The sequence below is a fragment of the Solanum verrucosum genome, unplaced genomic scaffold (genome assembly GCF_900185275.1).
Source record: "Solanum verrucosum unplaced genomic scaffold, falcon-dt-bn FXZP01000137.1, whole genome shotgun sequence".
NCBI lineage: Eukaryota > Viridiplantae > Streptophyta > Magnoliopsida > Solanales > Solanaceae > Solanum > Solanum verrucosum.
In genome coordinates, this window is record NW_026020405.1 from 1,484,700 (window position 1) to 1,509,218 (window position 24,519).

Here is a 24,519-nt window from a genome sequence, read left to right on the forward strand (position 1 = left end):
TGTAGGGATGTCCAAAATCAAATCGTAATCGATAAGACAATTGTAAAAGACTTATTGTCTTATTGATTTTAGGTTACTGGATTAACGGTTGGCGAACAGATTAATATTTTATACTTAATTTATTGGTGAGGGAGCAGATTACTCAAATTCTTTGTTGGATACACTGTTAATCCGTTAAGAATTATAAACTTACAATTTTACCCCTTGATATATAAAATGACTTGATACATATTTGTGTGAATTGGGTTTTGTAACACCTTGCATAATTCTACGCTAAAGAGCCGAACCATTCGTCGTAAGCATATCAACTTGGACCAGATAATAATTAACTTTCTCATCATTAAAGTGCTTTATTTATAAGTTAGACTATTCGTATTTTCATGAGTTAGGAACTAGGTCTAGGTCTAGCCTTATAAATTTCTTTCAAAATCTCAGTCCTCGTACGTTTTTCTATAGGTGCCTTCACGGTTGCTTGATTTTGGGACTCTGACAATTGCTTTCATCTGTTTGTAATTTATTTGTCTTATTTTTTAATCTGCTTTATAATTTTAATTTTTCATATGATTGTTTTGTTTTTATTTTTCATATGATTCGTTTAATACTATAAGATAAAATGTATTTTGATATATTCTATCTATTTTTTAATTTTAGACTATAAAATTAATAAATAATTTTCTTTACTTTTTCAAATTTCGTATCAAATTAAAATTATACCAACAAATTCAATAAAGTATATATATATATATGAAAGGTGGAGTTCTAGAAGTACATGAAGAGCTTGATCCAGGTGTGTGTACCTTCAAAACATGCCAGAAAATATTTTTGTCTTTGCTTGCTTGCACCGTTTCCCTCTCCAATTCTTCTTTCAATATATATATTAATATATTATGTTTTGTTTTCACTTGTAAATTTTGCATTATTATTTCAAGGATTAGGAAAGGTAATCCCATTATAAAATTTGTATAATATAAATATTTATAGTATTTGCTTGGAGATACTTAAAAGGAAGTAATTTCTTAGTTGTAAAAGAAAATAATAATTTATATTATTAGGAGAATTTTTGAAAAATATACAACTTTCATGATCATTTTCATTTTACATAGACAATATTTTCTATAGTAGTGTAATTTTTACCTGATATATTAATTATATATATAAAAAAAAAACTTATCTACCTTGCATAACATATTATTATTGTTATTATTAGAAGAATTTTAGTAGCTCAATTGATAGTCTATATGAACAATCAATTGAGCTACTGAGATTTTCCTAATAGTAATGCCACTATTTTAATCTTACAAAAAATCAATATTCTAAACGATTATGAGCTTAAGAGCATGTTTGACATTGCTCTTGAGAGATCAAAAATACTCATTTTGAGAAAAAAAAAAGTATTAATTTGTAAAAAAATAAGGTGTTTGGCAAATAACTAAAACAACTTTTAAATGGATGTGGAAGCAATTTTTCTACTGCCGGGAAGAAATAAAAAATTTCGCATCATAAAAAAAGCAAAAGTAGAAAATTATTTATTTTAAGACCAAAATATATGTATCATATATACACATTTGTCAACGAATCCCTTATATTTTGTTCATTTTTGTAGTGAATTTAATTTGTGAAATAATTTTGCTTGATATTTTTAAGGGAAAATTTCACAAATAGCCACTAAAAATAACTTAATTAGGCTCTATAGCTATAGTTTGCTAATTACGATTTGTAGCTATATATATATGTTAGAGGGGAAGAGAGGCGAGCAAGATTGGGAGAGGGAGGAGAGAGGTGAATTGTATTTGTATAGATGTTGAATTGTATATGCATATTTGTCAGACAATTGTATATATATACATATGCATTTGTATATATGGCAAGCGAGATTGAGAGAGGGAGGAGATGCGAGTGAGATTGGGAAAGGGAGGAGAGAGGCAAGTGAGATTGGGAGAGGGATGAGAGAGGCACATTGTATTTGTATATCTGTCTAATTGTATATGTATATTTGTCAGATAATTGTATATATGTAACTGATATGCATATGTATTTGTATATCTGGCGAGTGAGATTGAGAGTTGGAGGAGAGACGCGAGAGAGATTGGGAAAGGGAGGAGAGAGGGCAGAGAGTGGAGAGAAGTGAATTGTATTTGTATATCTGTCATATAATTGTATATGTATAAGAGAGGAGTGAGGCGAGAGGGAGGAAGAGAGAAGAGAAGCGCACATAATTATAGCTAAAAAGAGGTTGCGAATGGTAATTAATTCAAACTATAGTTATGTAATCAAATTAACTAGTATGTACACTAATTTTCTATTTTTAATTATATTTAAATCATCGTATCAATATTATGTCAATTTATTAGCAATTTAAGCCAGATCAATGTATTCCACCAAAAATATAGAATTGACTTATTTTTAAATATCTACTTTACTCACTCATCCTTTTGGATGGAAGTAGAGAAAAGAACCGGAAGATCCGGTCAGTCTACTTTGTTATTATTCGGTCATACTAAAGTGACTTGATTCTTCTTTTCTTCTCTTTAGGCTTTTTAGAGCTCTGTTTTCTTCACTTTCGGTGCTTCTGCCAACACCTTCTTATCTTCCTCTTCTGGTAATCAATTTCCTCTCTTTTTCTCTTATATTAACAATTGTTTGTTTTTTCTTAATTCAATTTTGTAATTCAGAAACTTGTAGAACCACTAATTACTTATTTGGGAAAAAATATATATTATTTTACTTCATTGTGGTTGATAAAGTTTTGATTTTTTCTTTTGTTTCTGTTTTACTGTTGTGTGGAGAAGAATTTACTGATTTGGTCTAAATAGGAAGGTTTAAAGTAAAAGTAGTATTTTTACTTTTCTTTTCCCTATTTATTGAAGTAGTTTTTGGTTGGTTTACTTAAAATTGGTATTGTGAGATCATGTAGAGAGATGTAACATAGTTATTTTTCTAACATGAACCAAATTCGCTATTTAGTGGCTATCTCCGTTGATATTTTGATTGAATCGTAGTGAAAAGAAAAATAAATAGTAGATGTTTCATATGGGAAAATTAGGAAGCTTCCCATTATTTCACTGTTTGCATTTTCCTAGTGAGCTGGTTTGGAGGGAAAATCATGTTTTATAGCATAAACTTCCCATTGATTCGCGGTGAGAAAAACCTTTGTTTCTAGTAGTGAATCTAGTCCTCTTAACTTTGATGGATTCAACCTTAAGAAGTTCTTAATAATGAACTCATTTGCACTTACGAAATTATGGGTAACTTTGATGGATTCAACCTTAAGAAGTTCTTAATAATGAACTCATTTGCACTTACGAAATTATGGGTTCAAAATTTAATATTTGTTAGACTTTTAGTAGTTTTTCGCTTACACATATATATTTGTGTTCCAACACGCGGAACATAAGCTTTATTGTAACAAGATATAGTACCTCCATGAAAAAAATGTCAATTCTGCAGGTAATTACAGACAAAAACACATATATCTTTGGTTGAAGAGTTGATCTTTTCACGGACATCCGAATAGAGTGTAGGACAACTAGTTGTTGTGTTTCCTTCTAATTCTTCTGGTTGTTTAGCAATGCTTTTTGTGCACAATGAGCATTATTCATGTTTTTATTTGGCGCCGTTCATATCGGCTTGTGCATTGATTCTTGTATATTGGAAATGAATTGTAACTTACCAACTTTTATCACACTGTTCAAATATAAGATGCACATTGATGGGGTTTTAACTTAGGCTGATTTTTACGATTAGGCAGTTTTAAGTTACAATGAAAGGTGGAAAAGGAAAAGGTGCATTGAGAAAAGAAACAAGGTCGGCGTTGAAGCCTGTTGAGGACCGGTGAGTACCATTTTAAAGTTTGTTTGTTATTTCGGCTTTATATGTGAGTAGTTTTAGTGCTGCATAGACCTTACTCGAATATTAGCTGACGCTACGTTTTGGGATACGGAAATGGAGTTCCTTGGATTTTAGTTTTGACGGTATGTTGTAGCATAGTGATAAAAGGAGTATCATTTTAGTGACAGATCATGTTTTTCTCTCTTATTTTCAGAAAGATGGGGAAGAGAAAAGCCACATTGAAGGACGATAAAAAGAAGGTCACAAAGGACAAAAAGGCAAAGAAAGATCCTAACAAGCCTAAGAGGCCTCCTAGTGCCTTTTTCGTATTCCTGTAGGGGCTTCGTTTTCTTTTTATAATTAACTAGATTTAGTTGCATATCTATAGTTATGTGCTGTAACCGACAAATGATCATTCATGCTATTGCAGTGAGGAGTTCAGGAAGACATTTAAAAAGGAGAATCCTAATGTGAAGGCTGTTTCAGCTGTAAGCTTTTGATGATTATTTCATTAGCATTGCTTCATTTAATAGTTGTCCTGAGAAATTGTTAATATTATATATAAAGGTCGGGAAAGCTGGAGGAGAAAAGTGGAAATCTTTGAGTGCAGCTGTAAGTATTCTTCATCTCCTATAAAGTTGGTGATCCAAGTAGAGAACTTGGTGCAATGACCATTTTATATATGCCACATTGTTATATTGTTATACAAGTTAAATAATTTTGCAGAAGAAGGATATATATGGATTTGCTACTTTCCTTTTTATGGGACAAAATCTACATATTTAATATAATGAGGTCTCTTATAAGTTTGGTTCTACTTGTTGAAAGGAAAAAGCACCATATGAAGCCAAAGCTGCAAAAAGGAAGGCCGAGTATGGAAAGCTCATGAATGCTTACAACAACAAGCAAGTAAGCTTCCTATAATCTGTTTTCTTTTTAAGATTCGTATGATCTTTGAGCTGGAAAGAGAGGCTTCTTTCTTCTCACTTCATCAATGGAATTAGACGGAAAGCTCAGATGATGAGGACGAAGAAGAAAAAGAAGAAGAAAAAGAAAAAGAAAAAAAGTCAAAGCCTGAGGTACATGATGAAGATGCGGAGGACAGTGGGCAGGTATTAATAGCTTACGAAAGTCTAGTGTGTTTTTTAATTGACTCGATGCTTGCGTAAGTGCATCTAATAGATTTATGTTTGTGTTGACAAGACTGTTGTGGCTCACGGTTGCCCCCCGGCCCAAAGTTATGTTAGAGAATAGTTTCACTGATCATTCTAGTTATTTCATTAGGTCCTTTTCTTGGGGGCGGGGAGGGGGGATGCCCTTTTTGTCCTTAATGATGCATGAAGTGCAGTTTTGGTTGCAAAAAGGCTGAGGAAGCCGATGTTAAATGTTAAACTTTGGATGTTAATGCTTGATCCAAAATGGAACTTGTATACTCCGAGGGACATTGAAAACTAGAACTTGTGCCTGAAAAGGCAAGTTATGATAATTATTATAGTTGCTGGTGGTTTTCGACAAAATTATTGCCAAATTCATAACAGAGTTGATTTGAGTTCTGTGATTTGGTCATCTGCTCAATAAACTTTGAGAAGGCAAGCAATATAGTGCTTACCTATTATGAAGATAGTTAATTGATGTGTAAACATTTATACGTTCTCCTCATATGGGACTTCGATCCATTACCACTAGTGCTATGCTACTTTAATTGGGAAAAAGAGTTCTTTATTTCAAGTAGACTCATTTGTTAGAGTGGCTGCATTGTTTTGCTATCGGATTTACTAATGCTTGATAATCCTTAGGGCGAAGAAGAGGAAGAGGACGACGAAGACGAAGAGGATGAAGATGATTGAAGCTATGTAATTTCTGGCTTACACCGTTGCCTTGGTCCATGACATGCATGCTTCAAACATAATAGTTTTTGTACTTCTGTCACCTAAACATATGTATTTTCTGTTACCTAGTTGAGTTTTGCAGTTTGCTGAAACTCTTAACCCTGTGAACTTGTATATATATATATATATATATATACATGACCGATAAGTGATGTGGCATCTAATGCCATCACGTTGCTTTGTTTATTGTACTGTTTGTGATTGATATTGTTCTTTTCTCTATTATTATTTATATGTTTCGTTTGAGTTTATTGAGTTTCTGAATAAAAGCTTATTATATCTTTAGCTTAAACTATATTAATATATGCCCTATCAACCATAATAGGGAAGGTCCTTAATGGAATATCATCCGCCTTTTTATCCTTTTTAGGTATCTTCCATTTTGGATATAGTTTTGGTCATCCCTAGATGTGATGCATGAAGTGGACGTGGAAGTGAAAATTGATAATTATTATACATAAAGAGATGAGTTTCTAATATCTTTGAATCTATAATCTAAGGAAATGGGGAGATTGATGATGATATCACACATGCATTATATATTATTGGATCAGAGATGATGATATGGAGTTCCACATCTAGGGTATTGTGTGATAAGAGTGTGTCACCATGGATTAGAAGTCAAGTTCTAAGGAGTGATGGTCAGACCTACTTTGTTCTATGAGTAGAGTGATCACCTGTCAAGAACATACACGTCGTTTAGAGGATGAAGGTAGCAGGATGAGGATGCTCAAATAGATTTGTAGACATACTAGGAGAGATAAGATTATGAATGAGGTTATATGAGACAAGGTTGAAGTGAATTTTGTAGTGGAAAAAATTAAGGAAGCGAGCATGGTGGTTCGTACATGTGAAGAAGAGGAGCGCATGCATATGCACCATTAAGGAGGGGTGAGAAGCTTTACGAGAGGTATAGATAAGCCAAAGAAGAACTTTGGGGGGGAGGGGGGGAGGTAATTAGGCACACCGTATCGCTTCTTCAACTTACTAAGGATATAACCCTACACAAGATAAAGGTAAAAGAATAATAGCTAGTTGGTGTACATGTAGTATCTTATTTTCCTAATTTTCACCATTACATGTTTCATTTGTTTATTTATCTAGCTATTTTGTTGCCGACTTGTTTTCTTTCTATTATGCTTTGATTACAATTATTTTAAATTAATGGTCTATCGAGAACAACTTTTCTATCCTACAAAGATAGAGATAATGTCTGTATATTTTCTACCTCCGTTATCTCACTTATAAAATCACACTGGATATATTATTATTGTTTATATTCTTTATTTGAGCTATGTATGAAGTCTTAATATTTAGGATAAAAGGTTGCCTAGTTAAATATTGTTTTCTATATTTAGCCTTTAAAACCATATTTCAAATTAGATAAAACTAATTTCAGTTATTTTTTACTATTTCAGTCTTCAAAACCAACCTATACAAATATTAATTGGAGTTTTGGTTCCCTGTTTAAATTACTTAGGAACTTATAATATTTAGAAATTATTTTTTTTATATAATATTTTTTGTGCGTATCATTTTTATGTATTTAGTGAATTTTCTATCTTGCTACAAAACAGTAAGTCTACTCATTAAAATATGGCATTGAATGTTGAATATTTTTGTGATGTATGTCATCTTTCGATGACATTTGAATATTGAAAACTTTTGTAATGTATTTTCTTTTTTCTTTTTTGAGCTCATTGAATATCATAAATCTTTATTATTTTCAGGAAATCAAATATTATTTATATTTTTTGTTTTACAACTAAAGTATATTATTTTAATTTTTTTTTTGAATTATACTCATTGGCAGGAGCACAAGTTTAACACACGTATTCAGATTATTTGCAAAATTTAACTGGGATATTTGGATCAAATACTACATAAATAATTTGTTTTCTTATACAATAAAATATCTATAATTATAAAAACTATATAAGTAACTCAGCTAAAATATTTGTTTTGGCAGGTACTATTGAAGGAATGTAATGATATTTTTTTATTTAAATAAATATTTCATTTATCTTGAAGTCAATTGTTGTTGCACATAATTATTTTATTGGTAGATATAAAATTCATGCAAGACAGACACAGATACGCTAAATGTGAACATATTTACTAGCAAGAAGGATTTCCTACCAAAAAGCTTAAACATATCACTAACTTTTAAAGGAAAAACATTCAAGTCTATTAAATATATGTACAATTAAATGTTAAATCAGATTATCTCTTATGTAATATGATTATATTAGTCAACAATTTCATGTTAAGAGAGGCAAATATAAGGAATAAACTTCTAGATCTGTTAAGTAATTATTTAGGACTAGTTAATTTTTAACTATTGTGCCAAAGATGAATATTGATGCAGCAGGTGCAAGGGGTAAATGTGCAGCATGTAGGTACCAAAGAAAACGATGTGAGGAGAATTGTCCGTTAGCTCCATTTTTTCCTTCCAATAAAGTGGAAGATTTCAATAAAGTTATTCGACTTTACAAAGTAAGCACTATCATAAATATGCTTAATTCTGTTGCTGACAATGAGAAAAAGGCAAAAATGGTGGAAACCCTAATTTTAGAGGCTAAGATTAGGTATGAAAATCCTGTGTACGGGTGCATTGCCGTTGAAGAAAAATTGAGGTTAGAAATTGAAGAAACTATGAAGGAGCTTGATTTAGTGCAGAAAGCAAATGCTTATTTCAAAGAACTGCGTAAAACATCATTGTATTACAAGGTAAATTTTTTTCTTTAATTTCTATATATTCAAAATGATCAATTAACGAACATGATACATCACTTGCTCTTTGACTTACCAATTGAGATCTTTTGATTCTATATTTATTAATTAGTTGTCAAACCATGAACGAATGATATGTATTTTCAATTTTCATTGTTATGATTAAATTATTTGATTTAATATCAATATCTCGTTCATATAAGTACTTTTTTATATATAAAATTTAGTATTCAAAGAACTTTACAAACAAAAAAACTAGCAGATTTGGACAGTTGGCCCCAAGTCTTGCTCAAGCACCATAAACATTTAACCAATACATTATCTATCATATTTAAGGATATACATTAAGGTCATGTAATCTCCTGGACTGGCTAGTGTAGGTTGATATGATCCTCCGTAATAATTATGTACCCATACCATCCACAATTTGTCCTTTTTCTTGCATAAGTTTCATAGTAGGTTTTCAACATCAGCTTTGCTGTATACCTCTAGGAAGTTCACACCTCCAATGGATTTGAGGCAACATAACTTTTCCCAAGAAATCAATACTTTCTTAGAGGCATCAACATATTCAGTTCATAAAAACCTTTTGCAAATAGATTCAATGGCTTGTATGATCTTCTTAGGCCGTGCGAAAACTTGTGACTAGAATATTTTTTTGGAACCCCAGGATAACCCGCAGTCGCTACAACCTCTGTCACAGCCTCTGTCCTTCGGGTGCACTTTGTGCGCATTGGGTAAACCCCCACTGTGTAATAGCTTGCAAATCACACAGGGGATGTAAACCGCACTAGGCAAGCCCTATGTGACAGGCTCGACTCAGAAGACATTGAGGGGGGATCGATCTCGGGCGGTACTCTAGGATACTTGAAAGCTAAGGAAGTTCTCCCTTCACAAAGTTTAGCTCTTGAATTACGTGGTCTTGGACATTCATCTTCACCCTTCTAAATTAAATATATGCTACTTTTATCAACATTAACCACCTACTTTAAAGCTTGAGATAAGAACATCTGAAAGCGTTCATAAAGACATTTAACAAATTATTTAACATCATCTCTACAAAATAGTAGTAAGTTGCCTACAATACCATGCAACAATCAGAAAAATATACACATAACATATACCAAATCATATATAAGTTGTGTACTTTTTACACAAACTTGCTCTTGGACTTGCCAATGGTCTTTTGATTATGAATTTATTAATTCGTTGCCTACTATTATTGAATGATTTGTATTTTCACGTAGAAAAGTACGATTAAATTTTTTTTATATATATAAATTCCCCTTCAGAAAAGTACGTACTTATTCTCTATAACACAATTTTTGTTAACCTACAATACAATGCAACAATCAGAAAAATGCATACACACTTAACATATACCAAATCATGTATAAGTTTATGTATTTTTTTACACATAACAGAACTAAATTAAATATTTCACGTAGAAAAATCTATTTTCTATGATAAATGATTAATTTGTCGATTGCACAATTATTTCATTTTGTGCAGAAAAATAAAGAGACCTCTACAAGTGGCACACAAAGCTTTAAAGGGCACAAGTCTGACTCGACTTTGGAAGAAGCTACGAGCATTACTGAGCATCATGCCATTCAAGATGTGGAAACCAGGTCATGTCGTATTATAAATGTTTATATATATGTTTAATCAAATTACTTTTAAGACGATTTTAGAAAAAAATTCTTGAAGGAAATTCTATATATATCAATCCGTATGAACCTTTTTTTTTAAAAAAATTCACCTTTCAAGTAAGAAAAAACTCTAAGAAATTTAATTATACTACCAATTTTGCCTATAAACATTGTGTGCAACGTCTAACATTTGTATTTGTTTTTCTATACTGTAGGATTGATCTCAATGACAATGACGGGACCTAGGAAGCACTGGGATTTGCAATGAAGATCATAATTTCTATAGATTATGATTTTAAGAAAGTTAGTTTTGGTGACGTAAAATGATATCTGATAAAGTTTATTGATGCTCATGTCTTAGTGTTGAATAAAGAGACGACATAAAAAGTTGGAGAATATTTGAACATTACAATGTCGTTGTGTTTTTATTTAAAATAATTTATCCTCACGTGCCTTGCACGTATAAGTTGAACTATTGGTACACTGTTTTAAAAAAAATTATCTATTAAATCAAGTCTTTGAGTTTATAATGTTTATATATGAAAGACATAAGAATAACATACAAGATTCTGTGAATATTATCAATATGAATTATCATATAGTGACTTGTTTGATGATGATTGTACATATATTATGCATCAATCCTAGCAAAGTAACTATCTGGAGCACTAGCAATATTTTGCTAGGTGCCACCAAAAGTACTGCTACTATTTGAATCACATAATGACTCTTTAAGCTTTAACAAAAAGTTAGTGTTTGGCGGGATTTTTTAAATATTTATGAAAAAATAAATTTGGGTTAAAGTTAGAAGGCATAATACATAAATATGACTCTTAACTTGGCTTCAACTGAAAACTATGACATTTAAGTTTGTCAGTGCATAAGTAGGCACACTAACTATTCATAACTTAAACAAATAAACACTCGAATATTGCAGGTCATAGAAAAACTTATTTATCAGAATTGCAATTTAAATGTTGTATTCTTTCTCAGTATACAAATTAATTACAATGGAAATCTATATATACAAAACTATGGTTATCAATGTAGTCGACATCGTCACGTCATCTAGTCATGCCTCATTGCCATTCTCAAACCGCAATAGAAAAAAAAATGATTCTTTGAAATTATAATTTGTTGATTAGTGACCACTAGAAATTTTGTATTAGAATCTCACTATCAAGAAAATTGGACGGGGTCATTTATGTAAGTCAACTCGAATTCATATCTAAAAAATTTGTGTATACATATTTGTATTATATACATTTAATTTGTAATATTAATAAATAAAAGAAATGAGACAACTACTAAGATTATTTCTAAAAAAATTGCATCCCTTTAGAATTATAAAAAATGTTGTCTTAACATAAATCATTTTTTGGTAAATTCTTCCCCAAAATCAAGAACAAACTTATGTAATTATTTTGACGTAGTTCATATGTCAAAACCATGTAATTGCATTATAAGATTAGTAAAATAAATTCAATAATGTTTTTGATAAATTATTCACACTATATATGTAACGTCATTTTCATCTTTAGTTCTATATATGAAACCCTTTGCTCAATATGTGTTTTTAATTTCCATTGTTATCTTTCAAAAAAAAAAAAAACATGCAGCTTAGGCAACTTCCTTTTTTTATTTCATTTATGCTAATTTTGACATTAGCCACTCCCCAAATTATCCCCTCTAACACCACTTCTCCTCCGCCCACAAACACCACATCTCCGCCAACCACCACCACCACCACCACGATCACTAAAGCTGCGATCATTACAAAAGCAGGATGTCCGAAAAAGTGTGGGAACCTAACAGTTCCATACCCTTTTGGGATTGGCTTAGGATCTGGTTGTGCCTTGGACCCGAATTTTGAAATCAATTGTGATACTAATACAACAGATTCTCCAACACCATACATAGGGAATATTCCAGTGTATGACATCTCTGATGCTGAAATGCGCGTATCGACTAACATAAATCGGAGGTGTTATTCATCGACGGGCATGTTGCTTCGAAATGATCCTTCTTGGATGAATTTAGGAACCTCGAGTCCTTACAGTTTCTCTACCCTCAACAGGTACGTACCTAATTATAAATTTTCTCTTGAAACCTTATAAACTTGAATTTTGAATTCACCTATATATATATATATATATATATATATATATATACAGGTTCACCGTTGTTGGTTGTGATGAAGCTGCTATAATATTTGGAGGTGACTTTGGTAATGGCTGCCCCACGGTCTGTATTAGTACGAGTCAGGTAACTGAAGGAAGGTGTATGGGTAATGGTTGCTGCCAAATAACAATACCAAAAGGCTTGAAAATTTTCAACACAACGATGCAAAGTTTGAAAAATCACACTGGAGTTTGGTCTTTCAATCCATGTGGCTATTCATTTCTTGGTGAAGCTACTCGATTCGAATTCATGGGTTTACAAGATCTACGCGATCTTAATTTTAAAAAGAGGTCTTTGGATAATGTCCCGATTGTGTTAGATTGGGCTATTGGAACTCTTAGTTGTGTTGAAGCACAGAAGAGTAGTAACGATTATGCTTGTTTGAATAATAGCCAATGTGTTGATTCCAACACTGGCCTTGGTGGTTATAGGTGTGCCTGTAACCCGGGATATGAAGGCAATCCATATATCGGCCCAGGTTGTCAAGGTAACTTCATTTCTCTACTTCCCTCACATGTTTCAACTTCCTTTTATTTGTAAAATTATATGATAAGTACTGTAAAATGTAATTCTTCTCAAGTCAATACGATAAACAAGTTAATTTTAAAATGTTTGTCAAACTTCGCATGCATAATCTTAGTTATAAGACAAGAGAGAGTTATTCGAATGATAAGCACCCTTAACTTTCAACCTTTAAGGTTGTGAGTTTGAGTCACCAAGAGAACAAAGGTGAGAGCTCCTGGGGGGAAGGAGAGAAAAATAAAATTAAAAAAAATTATTATAAATTGGGACAAAGAGAATAAAACTATTTTATTGGGGGGAAAAATAACAATTTGAGTTAAGACTTTTTTGAGGTGAATCAGTCTAGCAATGAGGTCTCTATTAACTTATCATTTTTTTTTAATATAGAAATGATTAAATATTCAAAGTTGTACAAATATTAGTTAGCTTTTAAAATATTTAAGATATGTGATAATGAATATGGTTTAAATACTTGGAAAAGGAGTGACGCTAATTAAATACTCCTACTTGCCATTAGTTAACAAAATAATGTTGGACCGTACAACTTCAAAAGTAAATATGTAAAAAATAAAGATAAAAAAAACTTAGTGTCACAAATTAATTTATTTGATTCACCAGCCAACGTAATATATAATGAAAAGAAATTACTATCTAATGTCATGATTTTCATTTCACCTTATTGATCGATTAATCTTTCTTTAATTTTTGGTGACGCATCGTTTGGTTAATTGTACCAGATATTGATGAATGTGCGAATCCAAATACCAATTCGTGTGAACAAAATTGTATAAACATACCGGGGAGTTACAATTGTTCATGTCCAAAAGGGTACACTGGTGATGGAAGAAAGAATGGTCGTGGTTGTATTGCACCAAACTCGAACTCAGAGTTCCCATGGATTAAGTTTTCCGTTGGTAAGTTTCTCAGAAATTCGACTTGTCTCTACTTGCATATAGATAAACGTACTGATTTTTATTTCAATTTATCTGTCTTAGTTTGACTGGACGCGAAATTTAAGAAAATAAATTTGTTGGATAAACACAGGTATGGGAGTTGGTTTTATGTCCCTAGTAGTTGGGACAACTTGGCTCTATTTCAGCATCAAGAAAAGAAAGCTCATTAAACTTCGCGAGAAATTCTTCCAACAAAATGGTGGTTTGCTGTTGAAACAACGAATATCTTCTAACGAGGGTGGTGTGGAAGCAACCAAAGTTTTTACAGCAGAAGAGTTGAAGAAGGCTACAAACAACTATGCTAGTGATAGAATTCTTGGTCGTGGTGGAAATGGAATTGTCTATAAAGGTATACTACCCGATAATCTCATAGTTGCTATTAAAAAGTCTAAGTTTGTGAACGAGGATCAAATTGAACAGTTCATCAATGAGGTTCTTATTCTTACTCAAGTCAACCATAGAAACGTGGTGAGACTCTTTGGATGTTGTTTGGAAGCCGAAGTTCCTTTACTAGTTTACGAATACATTTCTAACGGTACTCTTTACGAGCATATCCACAACCAAAATGGAGCACCTTGGTTATCATGGAAGAATCGGCTAAGAGTTGCTAGTGAGACAGCAAGTGCACTTGCTTACCTTCATTCATCCGCGTCAATGCCTATAATTCATAGAGATGTCAAGTCTGCCAATTTATTGTTAGATGATGTTTACACCGCGAAAGTGGCAGATTTTGGAGCTTCAAGACTAATTCCTCTTGATCAAACACATATTGCTACATTGGTTCAAGGGACATTAGGATACCTAGATCCTGAATATTTTCGTTTAAGTAAATTGACCGAGAAAAGTGATGTTTATAGTTTTGGAGTAGTCCTTGCAGAACTTCTAACAGGGATAAAACCTATTTCGAGGGATAAAAATAATGAGGACAAGAATTTGGCAGAGTACTTCATTTTGTCCATGAGAAAGAATCAATTGTTTCAAATTCTTGATCGTAGAGTGGTAAGAGAAGGAAGCCTTGAACAACTCCAAAAGGTGGCTGAGCTAGTGAAAAATTGTCTTAGATTGCACGGTGAACATAGGCCTACGATGAAGGAAGTAGCAATGGAACTTGAGAGTTTGCGAAAGTTCACAAAAAATAACCTTTGGGCTGATGGACACGGACATGAAGAGAACGAAGATGAATCAACAGATCTTTATACAATTCCAATTGACTCGACTACAGGTATCAACAAATTCTCTGGACAATACAGTTCCAACTCCAACACAAATAGCAGCATGTTTACTTCATTGATATATACTAGTACAAATATTCCGCGGTGATCTAAAGAAGGCAAAAATAGTTCTTCAATGTTGAATTTTCTAATGTAAATTTTTGGTTTTGATTTGTATTTTTCTCTTTGGATTTTGGATAGACAGAAAACTGTTTCTTCCCGAATCTATTTGCTTTTGAATTTTTAGTTTCTCATTTTACTATTGTTGTAAAATCTGTATATATTTGTTAAATTTGTTTATGTTCAATTTAGTTCAGAAGGTTGATAAAATAATTTAGAAAAAGAACTCGATAAACAAAATGGGAACTGAATTGATCTAGGTAAATTCGAAGCCCAGAATGGAATGAATCAATTCTGCCACTGAAATGAATGTAAGCCCTTCATGAATGCTTGTACCATTCAAAGTTTTAACGAATGACATAGATGAGTCTTTCGATGGCATATTTGAGTGTTATCCCTAAAAAGAATTAACATAAACTGTACAACAATAGTATAAACAACAAATTTCTCACATAAAACGAGAAAAAAATACATTTAAAAGCTAGCTAAAGTAGGATAGTTTCCGATGTAAACAAAAATCATGAAAGTACAAATCAGTGAATCACAAACAAGAAAATTACATCAAAAAAATCAAAGCGCATAATCTTTATCAATCATCAAATTGCCCTTCTGTTGTGGATCAATGGGCTATTTGTGTTAGAAGTACTACCTGAACTATATTGTCCAGAAAAATTGCTGCTATTTGTATTGGAATTCGAACTATATTGTCCAGAGAAATTGTCGATGTCTGTATTAGAGTCTATTGGAATTGTATAAAGATCTGATAATTCATCTCCGTTCTCTTCATGTCCGTTTACATTAGCCCAGGGGTTATTTTTGGTGAACTTTCTCAAATTTTCAAGTTCACTTGCTACTTCTTTCATGGTAGGCCTATCTTCTCCGTGCAAACTAAGACAACTCTTCACTAGCTCAGCCACCTTTTGGAGCTGCTCAAGGCTTCCTTCTCTTACAACTCTACGATCAAGAATTTGAAACAATTGATTCCTTCTTATAGACAAAACAAAATACTCTGCCAAATTCTTCTCCTCATTTCTGTCCTTTGAAATAGGTTTCATCCCTGTCAAAAGTTCGGCAAGAACTACTCCAAAACTATAAACATCGCTTTTCTCAGTCAATTGACTTGTGCGAAAATATTCAGGATCTAGGTATCCTAATGTCCCTTGAACCATTGTAGCAAGATGTGTTTGATCAACAGGGATTAACCTTGAAGCACCAAAATCTGCCACTTTCGCTATGTAAACATCATCCAACAATAAATTGGCAGACTTGACATCTCTATGAATTATAGGCATTTGAGCGGATGAATGAAGGTAAGAAAGTGCACTTGCTGTCTCACTAGCAACTCTTAGCCGATTTTCCCAAGATAACCAAGGTTCTCCATTTCGATTGTGGATATGCTCGTAAAGAGTTCCATGAGAAATGTATTCGTAGACAAGTAAAGGAACTTCAGCTTCCAAACAACATCCAAAGAGTCTCACCACATTTCTATGGTTAACTTGAGTAAGAATAAGTACCTCATTAATGAACTGTTCAACCTGTTCCTCGTCCATAAACTTAGATTTCTTAATAGCAACTATGCGGTTATCAGGTAGAATACCTTTATAGACGATTCCATTTCCACCACGACCAAGAATTCTATCACTAGCATAGTTGTTTGTAGCCTTCTTCAGCTCCGCAGCTGTGAAAATTTTGGTTGCTTCCACACTACCCTCGTGAGAAGACATTCGTTGTTTCATAAGCAAACCACCATTTTGTTGGAAGAAATTCTCGCGAAGTTTAATGAGTTTTCTTTTCTTGATGCAGAAATAGAGCCAAGTTGTCCCAATTACTAGGGACATAAAACCAACTCCCATACCTGTGTTTATCGAACGAATTTATTGGAATTAGAAATATAAGAGAAGGGAAAGTAGAGACAAGTTGAAATATCTTAGAAACTTACCAACAGAAAACTTGATCCATGGGAACTCTGAGTTTGAGTTTGGTGCAATACAACCACGACCATTCTTTTTGCCATCACCGGTGTATCCTTCTGGACAAGAACAATTGTAACTCCCAGGTATGTTTGTGCAAATCTTTTCACATGAATTGGTATTTGGATCCGCACATTCATCGATATCTGGCATGCAAAACAGAGAAAATTAATCCCAGACGTGTTGTCCTTTTTATTTGTTTCTTTTAGATACTTACTATCAAAGTTGGAATTAAAGAGTTGTTATAAAATGAAACTGACATTATTTTTAAACAGACTAAAAGAGAACGTATAATAAACAAATTGAAACAGAGGGAAAAAAAGAGACAAACTTCTTATAAACAAGAGAAAGTCCAAACATGTGAGAAAGCAGAGAGACCAAATTACCTTGGCAGCCAGAGCCAATGTATGGATTGCCTATATATCCCGATTTACAGCCACACCGATAGCCACCAATGCCAGTATCAGAATCAATACACTGGCTATTATCGAGGCAAGCATAATCGTTACTTTTTTGTGCTTCAACACAAGAAAGATTTCCAATGGCCCAATCTAGCACAATAGGGACATTATTCTTAATCTTCTTTGCAAAATTAACATCACTGAGATCCTCTATACCCTGGAACTCAAATCGACTAGCTTCACCAACAAACGAATATCCACATGGATTAAACGACCAAATTAAGCTATGATTTTTTGTCGTTACCATAGTTGTATTGAAATATTTCAACCCTTTTGGTATTGTTATTTGGCAGCAACCAAAACCCATACATTTTCCTTTAACTATATTATTGGTGCTTATGCAGATAGAGGGGCAATTATTAACGAAGTCATTTCCACTAATTACACCACCATCATCACAACCAACCACGATGAATCTGCAGAGGCAAATTTACAATTTAGAGTCAGTAAATTTATGGTACATTTGTTGACTTTACTCTTCAAAATGAGTTGAAATAATGTAACTCAACATGTCAAACTGCAATCCAAATTTAAATATACAAAACTAGATTTGAAATTTAAGAATTATGTAAACTTAAAAGAATATAAATTGGTTTTCTTTTAGCCTTTCTTTCATAAGGGGGAAGTTTGGTCGTCATTTTCAATTTGATTGTTAGCTTAGTGGGTATGGGTTGGGTTAAAAGAGGTAACGGGTAGTTTAAATGAAATCGAGTATTTTTTGGTCGATTAGGGTTTTTTCATCTGATCAGGAGTAATTTTATTAAGTTTAATAACAGTAGGGGTATAAATTATGACGAAGGACAAGACTAACTGATAAACGAAAGTAACAGGATATCTTTTTTTTAAAAACTAGTATCCCCATTTTTGACACCCTTACATGTTGGACTGGTTAATTTATGACTCATCTTAATTCACCCATTATTATCTAAGCAAATTTTGATTGATTAGGCATGACATATTTATTTATTTATTTAATCCATTTAGTATAACTGTACATGAGCATATTTAAGAATCATTTCGCGCACATATATATATGATTGAAGCAGAAAATAAAAACTTCAGTTGAATCGATAATACCTATTGAGCGAAGAAAAACTGTAAGGACTTGATCTTCCTAAAGTTATCCAAGAAGGAATATCTTGAATTAAAACTCCTGTTTGTGAGTAACACTTTGTATTTATGAAATTTGTTATACGCATTTCCGTATCTGAGATATCGTAAATTTGAATATTCCCTAAGAATGGTGTTGTAACGTTGCATTCGATCTCAAACATGGGGTCTAAGGCACAACCTGACCCAATTCCAAACGGATATGGAACTGTAACGTTTCCACACTGTTTTGGACATCCTGGTTTTGTGATGTTAGCAGCTTTGGTGATTGTGTTGGCATTGGTTGGCGGAGAAGTGGTGTTTGTGGGAGGAGATGTGGTGTTAGAAGGGATAATTTGGGCGGTGGCTAGTGTTAAGATTAGCATAAAACAGGGGAGTTGGAAAGAAAACAGAGCAACTTGATTATGCTGCATGGTTTTGAAATATTATTATGGAAATTACAAGGACGTATTGACTAAAAGGTTACATATATAGGACTTAGGGGAACCGTTTGGTAGAATAATACTGCATAGGGTGTATTAGTAACGTTAAAATTAGTTATCTTTGGATTATTTCCTATTTGTAGTTTCATTTAGAGAGACTTATTATAAACACTTTTAAATTTGACGCAAATTATTAGTTTCATACCGAACTATTGACAGTCTTTAAAACACATATCTACTTGACTAACTAAACTTAAATACACCTCCGAGAGAAGTGTTGAAAACACCCCTAAACTTGGTGAGAATTTAGGGGTGTATTTTACTCATGTTGCAAGATTCTGAGGTGTATTTAAGTTTAATTAGTCAAGTAAATAAGTATTTTTAAGACTCAAGAATTCGAGGATGAAACTAATAATTTACATTAAACTTTAGGTATTTTCAATACATCTCTACTTCATATGGTAGAATGTGTTATGTTTATTTGTCCTTACCCACACTTATCCATATATTTAGATTATCTAACACACAAATGTTTTAAATTTCTTGATTATGATATTTAAAAATATTTTCTTTTGAAAATAAGTTACTTAAAAATGAAACATCTCTAACAAATAAGGAAAATAAGTTTCACAAACTCTATTTCACATTGATCATGTTCTCTTCATTCTTAAACACATTTTATTTTCACCTCATTCTCGTAGCTTCTATTCCCACCACTCCTATCCTCGATCTCCACTTTTCATAATATTTGTCTAAATAACATAGCAATGTGAAAATGACCTTAGAATAAAAGATCTCTAGTGGCCTAGTGGGAATGACAACTAGGCAATAATAGATAAAAATTTCGAAGGCGTTGACAATCGTAGTTTTGTCTTCTTAACAATGTGCCCACCAAACAACGAAGACTTTGACTAAACCAAAGTCGACAAGGAATCATTTAAATGCATGCAATGTTAGCAATTGATGGAAATTGATACGAATATTACTTCAGTTGTTTACTAAATACTACATTAAAAATAGATGTCTTGCTTAAAAATTATGAGATAAGCGGATTTAAAATTTTCACTCAAAATAAATTTTGAACTCCTAACAATTAAGTCAACTTCTAATCTTGTATTCAAGAGATTCAAAATCTATATATATATATTTATTTTTTTATTTTATTTTAAAATGTATATATCTATATTTAAGGGTTTGAGTGATCACCCTCACCACCCTTAGATCCGGCCGGAGTGAATAGCATGTATATATCGTCGAGCTATGAATAAGTTGATTCGAAGTTCACTGTTATTGAAAAAATAAATCTTTAAGATGAATTCTTTGAATTACGTTATCTTGTTAGTATAAACTATTTTATAGTCAACGTTCTAACTTTTTATCCTTTCTGTCACAATAAGTCAATGCATGCACCATTATGAAGCATTCTTATGACAATACATATTGGTTGGCAGTGCCTATTTTTGCAGTTTTATATTAACTTCTCTTAAGATTTTTCTTTATTTTAATCTTGATGATTAATACAATTTTCTTGTCAAATTGTTTGAAAAATAACATATAACTCAATTCCTCTTCTTTACCAATGTGCCATTTCTTCAAGTCATTTTTGTATAAACATATGGCAAGTTCTCTTGTATGCATTCAGCAAGTCCTTTGAATCTAGTGTATTCAAATTTCAAAGGCATCTAGTTAGAAAAAAATAATAGCCACATCGATTTTATGATACATTATAAAATATTTTTTAATAGTTCACGACTATTTATTCTCTCATAAGTGATTTGTAAAGAGTAATATGAAACATCGGTAAATAAATCACATACTTATATGTATAGTTATTTTCCTTTATTTAAATTGTAACTGGTTATAGGAGACCTCTCTCGATCGTCCAATGCTATCCTAAATTAGTTGCTTGTGTACTTTTAATTGGAGGGGGAATCAAATTTGATTTACTAGCACAACATCAAAAATGATTTTTATTAGCAATTAATTAATGACAATTAGTACTTTTTATAAATGTCCCTAAAACCTATAGCGATATTTGATCTATTGACTATTGACAATTAACTAATACTGGTAAAAAATTTAGCACTTTTTATTAATGTACATTCTTATCACAGTAATAGAACTTTCATTCATTAGTCAATTTATCATATGAGATTAGCTAATTACAAAAAGAAAAATATTTAGTTCAACTCTTCGTAAGCAAACCACTTAGAGGAATTTGTTATATTTGAAACTCTGAAAATACAAATCATATAAAATCTTTCAATAACGAAGAAAGAGTGCATGGGAGAAGAAAATATAATCTTCATCAATCATTATATTCACCTTCTGATCACCGCGGGATATTTGTATGAAATATTAATGAAGGACTATACGAACTATATTGTCCAGTAAAGTCGTTGTCTGTATTAGAGTCGATTGGATCAATTGTATAAAGATCTCTTACTTCATCTTCATTCTCTTCGTCTTCATGTCCATTAGCCCAAGGGTTATTTTTTGTGAACTTTCTCAAACTTTCAAGTTCCATTGCCACTTCTTTCGTAGTAGGCCTATCTTCTCCGTGCAAACTAAGGCAACTCTTAACAAGCTCAGCAGTCTTCTGAAGTTGCTCAAGACTTCCTTCTCGTACCACTCTACGATCAAGAATCTGAAATAAGTTATTTGTGATCATGGACAAGACGAAATAGTCTACCAAACATTTGTCCTTCTCATTTTCGTCCTTCAAAATAGGTTTCAACCCTGCCAAAAGTTCAGCAAGAACTACTCCAAAACTATAAACGTCACTTTTCTCTGTCAATTGACCTGAGTGGAAATATTCGGGATCCAAGTACCCTAACGTTCCTTGAACCATCGTAGCAACATGTGTTTGATCAAGAGGGACTAATCTTGAAGCTCCAAAATCTGCCACTTTGGCTGTGTAAACATCATCCAACAATAAATTGGCAGACTTGACATCTCTATGAATTATTGGCATTGACGCGGATGAATGAAGGTAAGCAAGTGAACTTGCTGTCTCTGCAGCAATTCTCAACCGATTTTCCAAAGATAACCAAGGCGCTCCATTTTTGTTGTGGATATGCTCGTAAAGAGTTCCATTAGAAACGTATTCGTAAACCAGTAAAGGGACTTCAGCTTCCAAACAACACCCAAAGAGTTTCACTACATTTCTATGGTTAACTTGAGTAAGAATAAGTACCTCATTGATGAACTGTTCAATTTGATTCTCATCCACAAACTTAGATTTCTTAATTGCAACTATGTGATTATCGGGTAGTATACCTTTGTAGACAATTCCATTTCCACCACGACCAAGAATCCTATCGTTGGCGTAGTTGTTTGTAGCCTTCTTCAACTCTTCAGCTGTAAAAATTTTGGTTGCTTCCACACCACCCTCGTTAGAGGAGATTCGTTGTTTTAAGAGGAATCCGCCATTTTGTTGGAAGAACTTCTCCCTGAGTTTCATGAGTTTTCGTTTCTTGAAGCTAAAATAGAGCCAAGTTGTTCCAAGCACTAGGGACATAAACCCAACTCCCATACCTGCACTTAGTAGAACAGATGTTAATTAAATCATCCTGCTAATATAATTAAAACCTTTACAAATATGATGATCACTATATCAAATTCACACACAATTTATTGGAAATCTTAGGGAAAATACTTTATTATGAATAGGAAATTCTACTACAATCATTTTTCCAACAACACAATTTAAACTGGATTAAGAATTGTTAGAGTTCACGATGAGGAACTTACCAACAGAAAACTTGATCCATGGAAACTCAGAGTTTGAGGTTGTTGCATTACAACCACGGCCATTCTTTTTGCCATCACCAGTATATCCTTGTGGACATGAACAATTGTAACTGCCCGGTATGTTTATACAATTTTGTTCACACGAATTAGTATTTGGATTCGCACATTCATCAATATCTAGCATACAAATTAAATTAAAGCAAGAGAAAATATAATCATTCATTTTATGAATTCAAGTTATACGACACAGGGCTAGTACGTGTAATTGTACCTTGACAGCCGAGGTAAGGATTTCCTTCATATCCCAGGTTACATCTGCACCGATATCCACCTAAGCCGGTGTCAGAATCAACACATTGGCTATTACCTCGACAACCATAATCATCGCTTTTTTGTGCTTCAACACAAGTAAGATTTCCAATAGCCCAATCCAACACAATGGGGACATTATTGACAATCCTCTCAACAAAATTCAAATCATTTAGATCCTCCATGCCTCGGAATTGGAAACGACTAGCCTCACCAAGAAACGCGTAGCCACATGGATTAAACGACCAAATTCTACTGTGGTTTTTCAAGCTTTGCATTGATGTGTTGAAATATTTCAACCCTTTTGGTATTTGTATTTGGCAGCAACCGGAAGCCATACATGTACCATCGACTACCTCAGATGAGCGTGTACAGGTTGTGGGACAGCCATTCACGAATTTAGTACCACTTATTATAGCAGTATCATCACATCCAACAACCGTAAATCTGTCACAAATTTAAAGTTAATCAGTTCGAACAGAATACTGAATTCAAACATAAGGACTTCTTTTGTGATTTTTGAAATAAAATTTTACATATTTACATATTACAAAAAAAGGTCCTAACATTAATCATAATGTCACATGAAAAAAATCACTTCCAAATAGTAATATTGTCACATGAAATAAATCAAAAGCAACAAACATCTAGTTATTTATTTTTGCATTCCGAGTCATTTTTATAACGATAAGGGTATATATCAGTTTTAAATTGCAAAGTTGAGGAATATATACGAGGATTCAACGTAATTGAACCTGTTAAGGGTAGAGAAACTATAAGGAGTTGATCTTCCTAAAGTGACCCATAGCGGATATTCCACGAGCTTAAGTCCTGCTGATGTGTAACATGTCTCCGCTATGAAATTAAATAACCGCATTTCCGTGTCAGAAATGTCATATACTTTGATGTTCGATGCATAGAGTGTTGCAGTCCCTGTCGATTTGTTACAACCAATCTCAAAATTCGGGTCAATGGCACAACCTGAACCTAACCCAATCCCAAAAGGATACGGAACTGTGAGGTTCCCACACTTCTTTGGACATCCTGGTTTTGTGATATTCGCACCTTTTGTAATGGTGGTGGTCGTGGTGGTGTTGGTGTTGGTGGGAGGAGACGTTGTGTTAGTGGTGGTTTGAGCAGTGGCTAATGTCAAGAATATTAGAAAGAAATGAAGTAGAAGCAATTGACTTTGCTTCATGATTTTGAAAAAATTAATTTCATTTGAGGTGTTTAATTTCATCATATATAGAAATATAGAATAAACAATTTGAAAATAAACTTTGCTATTGCTATTTGGATGTAAAATTTAATTATTTTTATGGTTCGTATAATGTAATTGCAATCATTGAAATTATATATTATCAATGCACTAAAACCAGCTGTTGAATGTTTTCTCTTTCTCTAT

The 24,519-nt window shown here is 32.7% G+C and overlaps 6 protein-coding genes across 10 annotated transcripts in view; 3 read left to right on the forward strand and 3 right to left on the reverse strand.

The window, feature by feature from the left end:
- The window catches only part of LOC125840365 (high mobility group B protein 1-like), a 285,818-nt gene extending 279,915 nt beyond the window's left edge, over positions 1 to 5,903 (forward strand). Inside the window, exons 2-9 of one of the 3 annotated variants that reach the window (XM_049519332.1) lie at positions 2,551 to 2,599; positions 3,745 to 3,831; positions 4,043 to 4,162; positions 4,259 to 4,316; positions 4,396 to 4,440; positions 4,657 to 4,737; positions 4,833 to 4,940; positions 5,625 to 5,903. In XM_049519332.1, the coding sequence (XP_049375289.1) occupies positions 3,761 to 3,831; positions 4,043 to 4,162; positions 4,259 to 4,316; positions 4,396 to 4,440; positions 4,657 to 4,737; positions 4,833 to 4,940; positions 5,625 to 5,675 (534 nt within the window). In that variant the 5' untranslated portion in view covers positions 2,551 to 2,599; positions 3,745 to 3,760 and the 3' untranslated portion in view covers positions 5,676 to 5,903. Of the gene's footprint in view, positions 1 to 2,550; positions 2,600 to 3,489; positions 3,518 to 3,744; positions 3,832 to 4,042; positions 4,163 to 4,258; positions 4,317 to 4,395; positions 4,441 to 4,656; positions 4,738 to 4,832; positions 4,941 to 5,624 lie in introns of those variants that run through there. The other 2 variants (XM_049519331.1, XM_049519333.1) reach the window with 2 other exon arrangements.
- The window catches only part of LOC125840355 (chlorophyll synthase, chloroplastic), a 132,222-nt gene that overhangs the window by 92,406 nt on the left and 15,297 nt on the right, over positions 1 to 24,519 (reverse strand). Inside the window, exon 16 of one of the 3 annotated variants that reach the window (XM_049519318.1) lies at positions 15,609 to 15,618. The exons of the other annotated variants lie outside the window; for them this stretch is intronic. The gene's annotated coding sequence lies outside the window, so the exon portion shown is untranslated. Of the gene's footprint in view, positions 1 to 15,608; positions 15,619 to 24,519 lie in introns of those variants that run through there. 3 annotated transcript variants of the gene reach the window in all.
- Positions 8,070 to 10,348, forward strand: LOC125840319 (LOB domain-containing protein 24-like). Its single transcript, XM_049519279.1, has 3 exons — positions 8,070 to 8,447; positions 9,963 to 10,081; positions 10,318 to 10,348. Exons 1-3 carry the CDS (start codon positions 8,070 to 8,072, stop codon positions 10,346 to 10,348), a joined length of 528 nt encoding a protein of 175 aa, XP_049375236.1.
- On the forward strand, positions 11,694 to 15,078 carry LOC125840331 (putative wall-associated receptor kinase-like 16). The gene is made up of 4 exons (XM_049519292.1): positions 11,694 to 12,179; positions 12,277 to 12,770; positions 13,543 to 13,719; positions 13,850 to 15,078. Exons 1-4 carry the CDS (start codon positions 11,716 to 11,718, stop codon positions 15,076 to 15,078), a joined length of 2,364 nt encoding a protein of 787 aa, XP_049375249.1. The 5' UTR covers positions 11,694 to 11,715.
- Positions 15,686 to 19,043, reverse strand: LOC125840332 (wall-associated receptor kinase 2-like). The gene is made up of 4 exons (XM_049519293.1): positions 18,598 to 19,043; positions 17,446 to 17,936; positions 17,029 to 17,205; positions 15,686 to 16,944 (listed from the first exon to the last, which is right to left on the reverse strand). The coding sequence occupies exons 1-4, from the start codon at positions 19,041 to 19,043 to the stop codon at positions 15,686 to 15,688; spliced, it is 2,373 nt and encodes a 790-aa protein (XP_049375250.1).
- LOC125840341 (wall-associated receptor kinase 2-like) lies at positions 21,385 to 24,312 on the reverse strand. The gene is made up of 4 exons (XM_049519303.1): positions 23,870 to 24,312; positions 23,077 to 23,561; positions 22,806 to 22,982; positions 21,385 to 22,589 (listed from the first exon to the last, which is right to left on the reverse strand). Exons 1-4 carry the CDS (start codon positions 24,310 to 24,312, stop codon positions 21,385 to 21,387), a joined length of 2,310 nt encoding a protein of 769 aa, XP_049375260.1.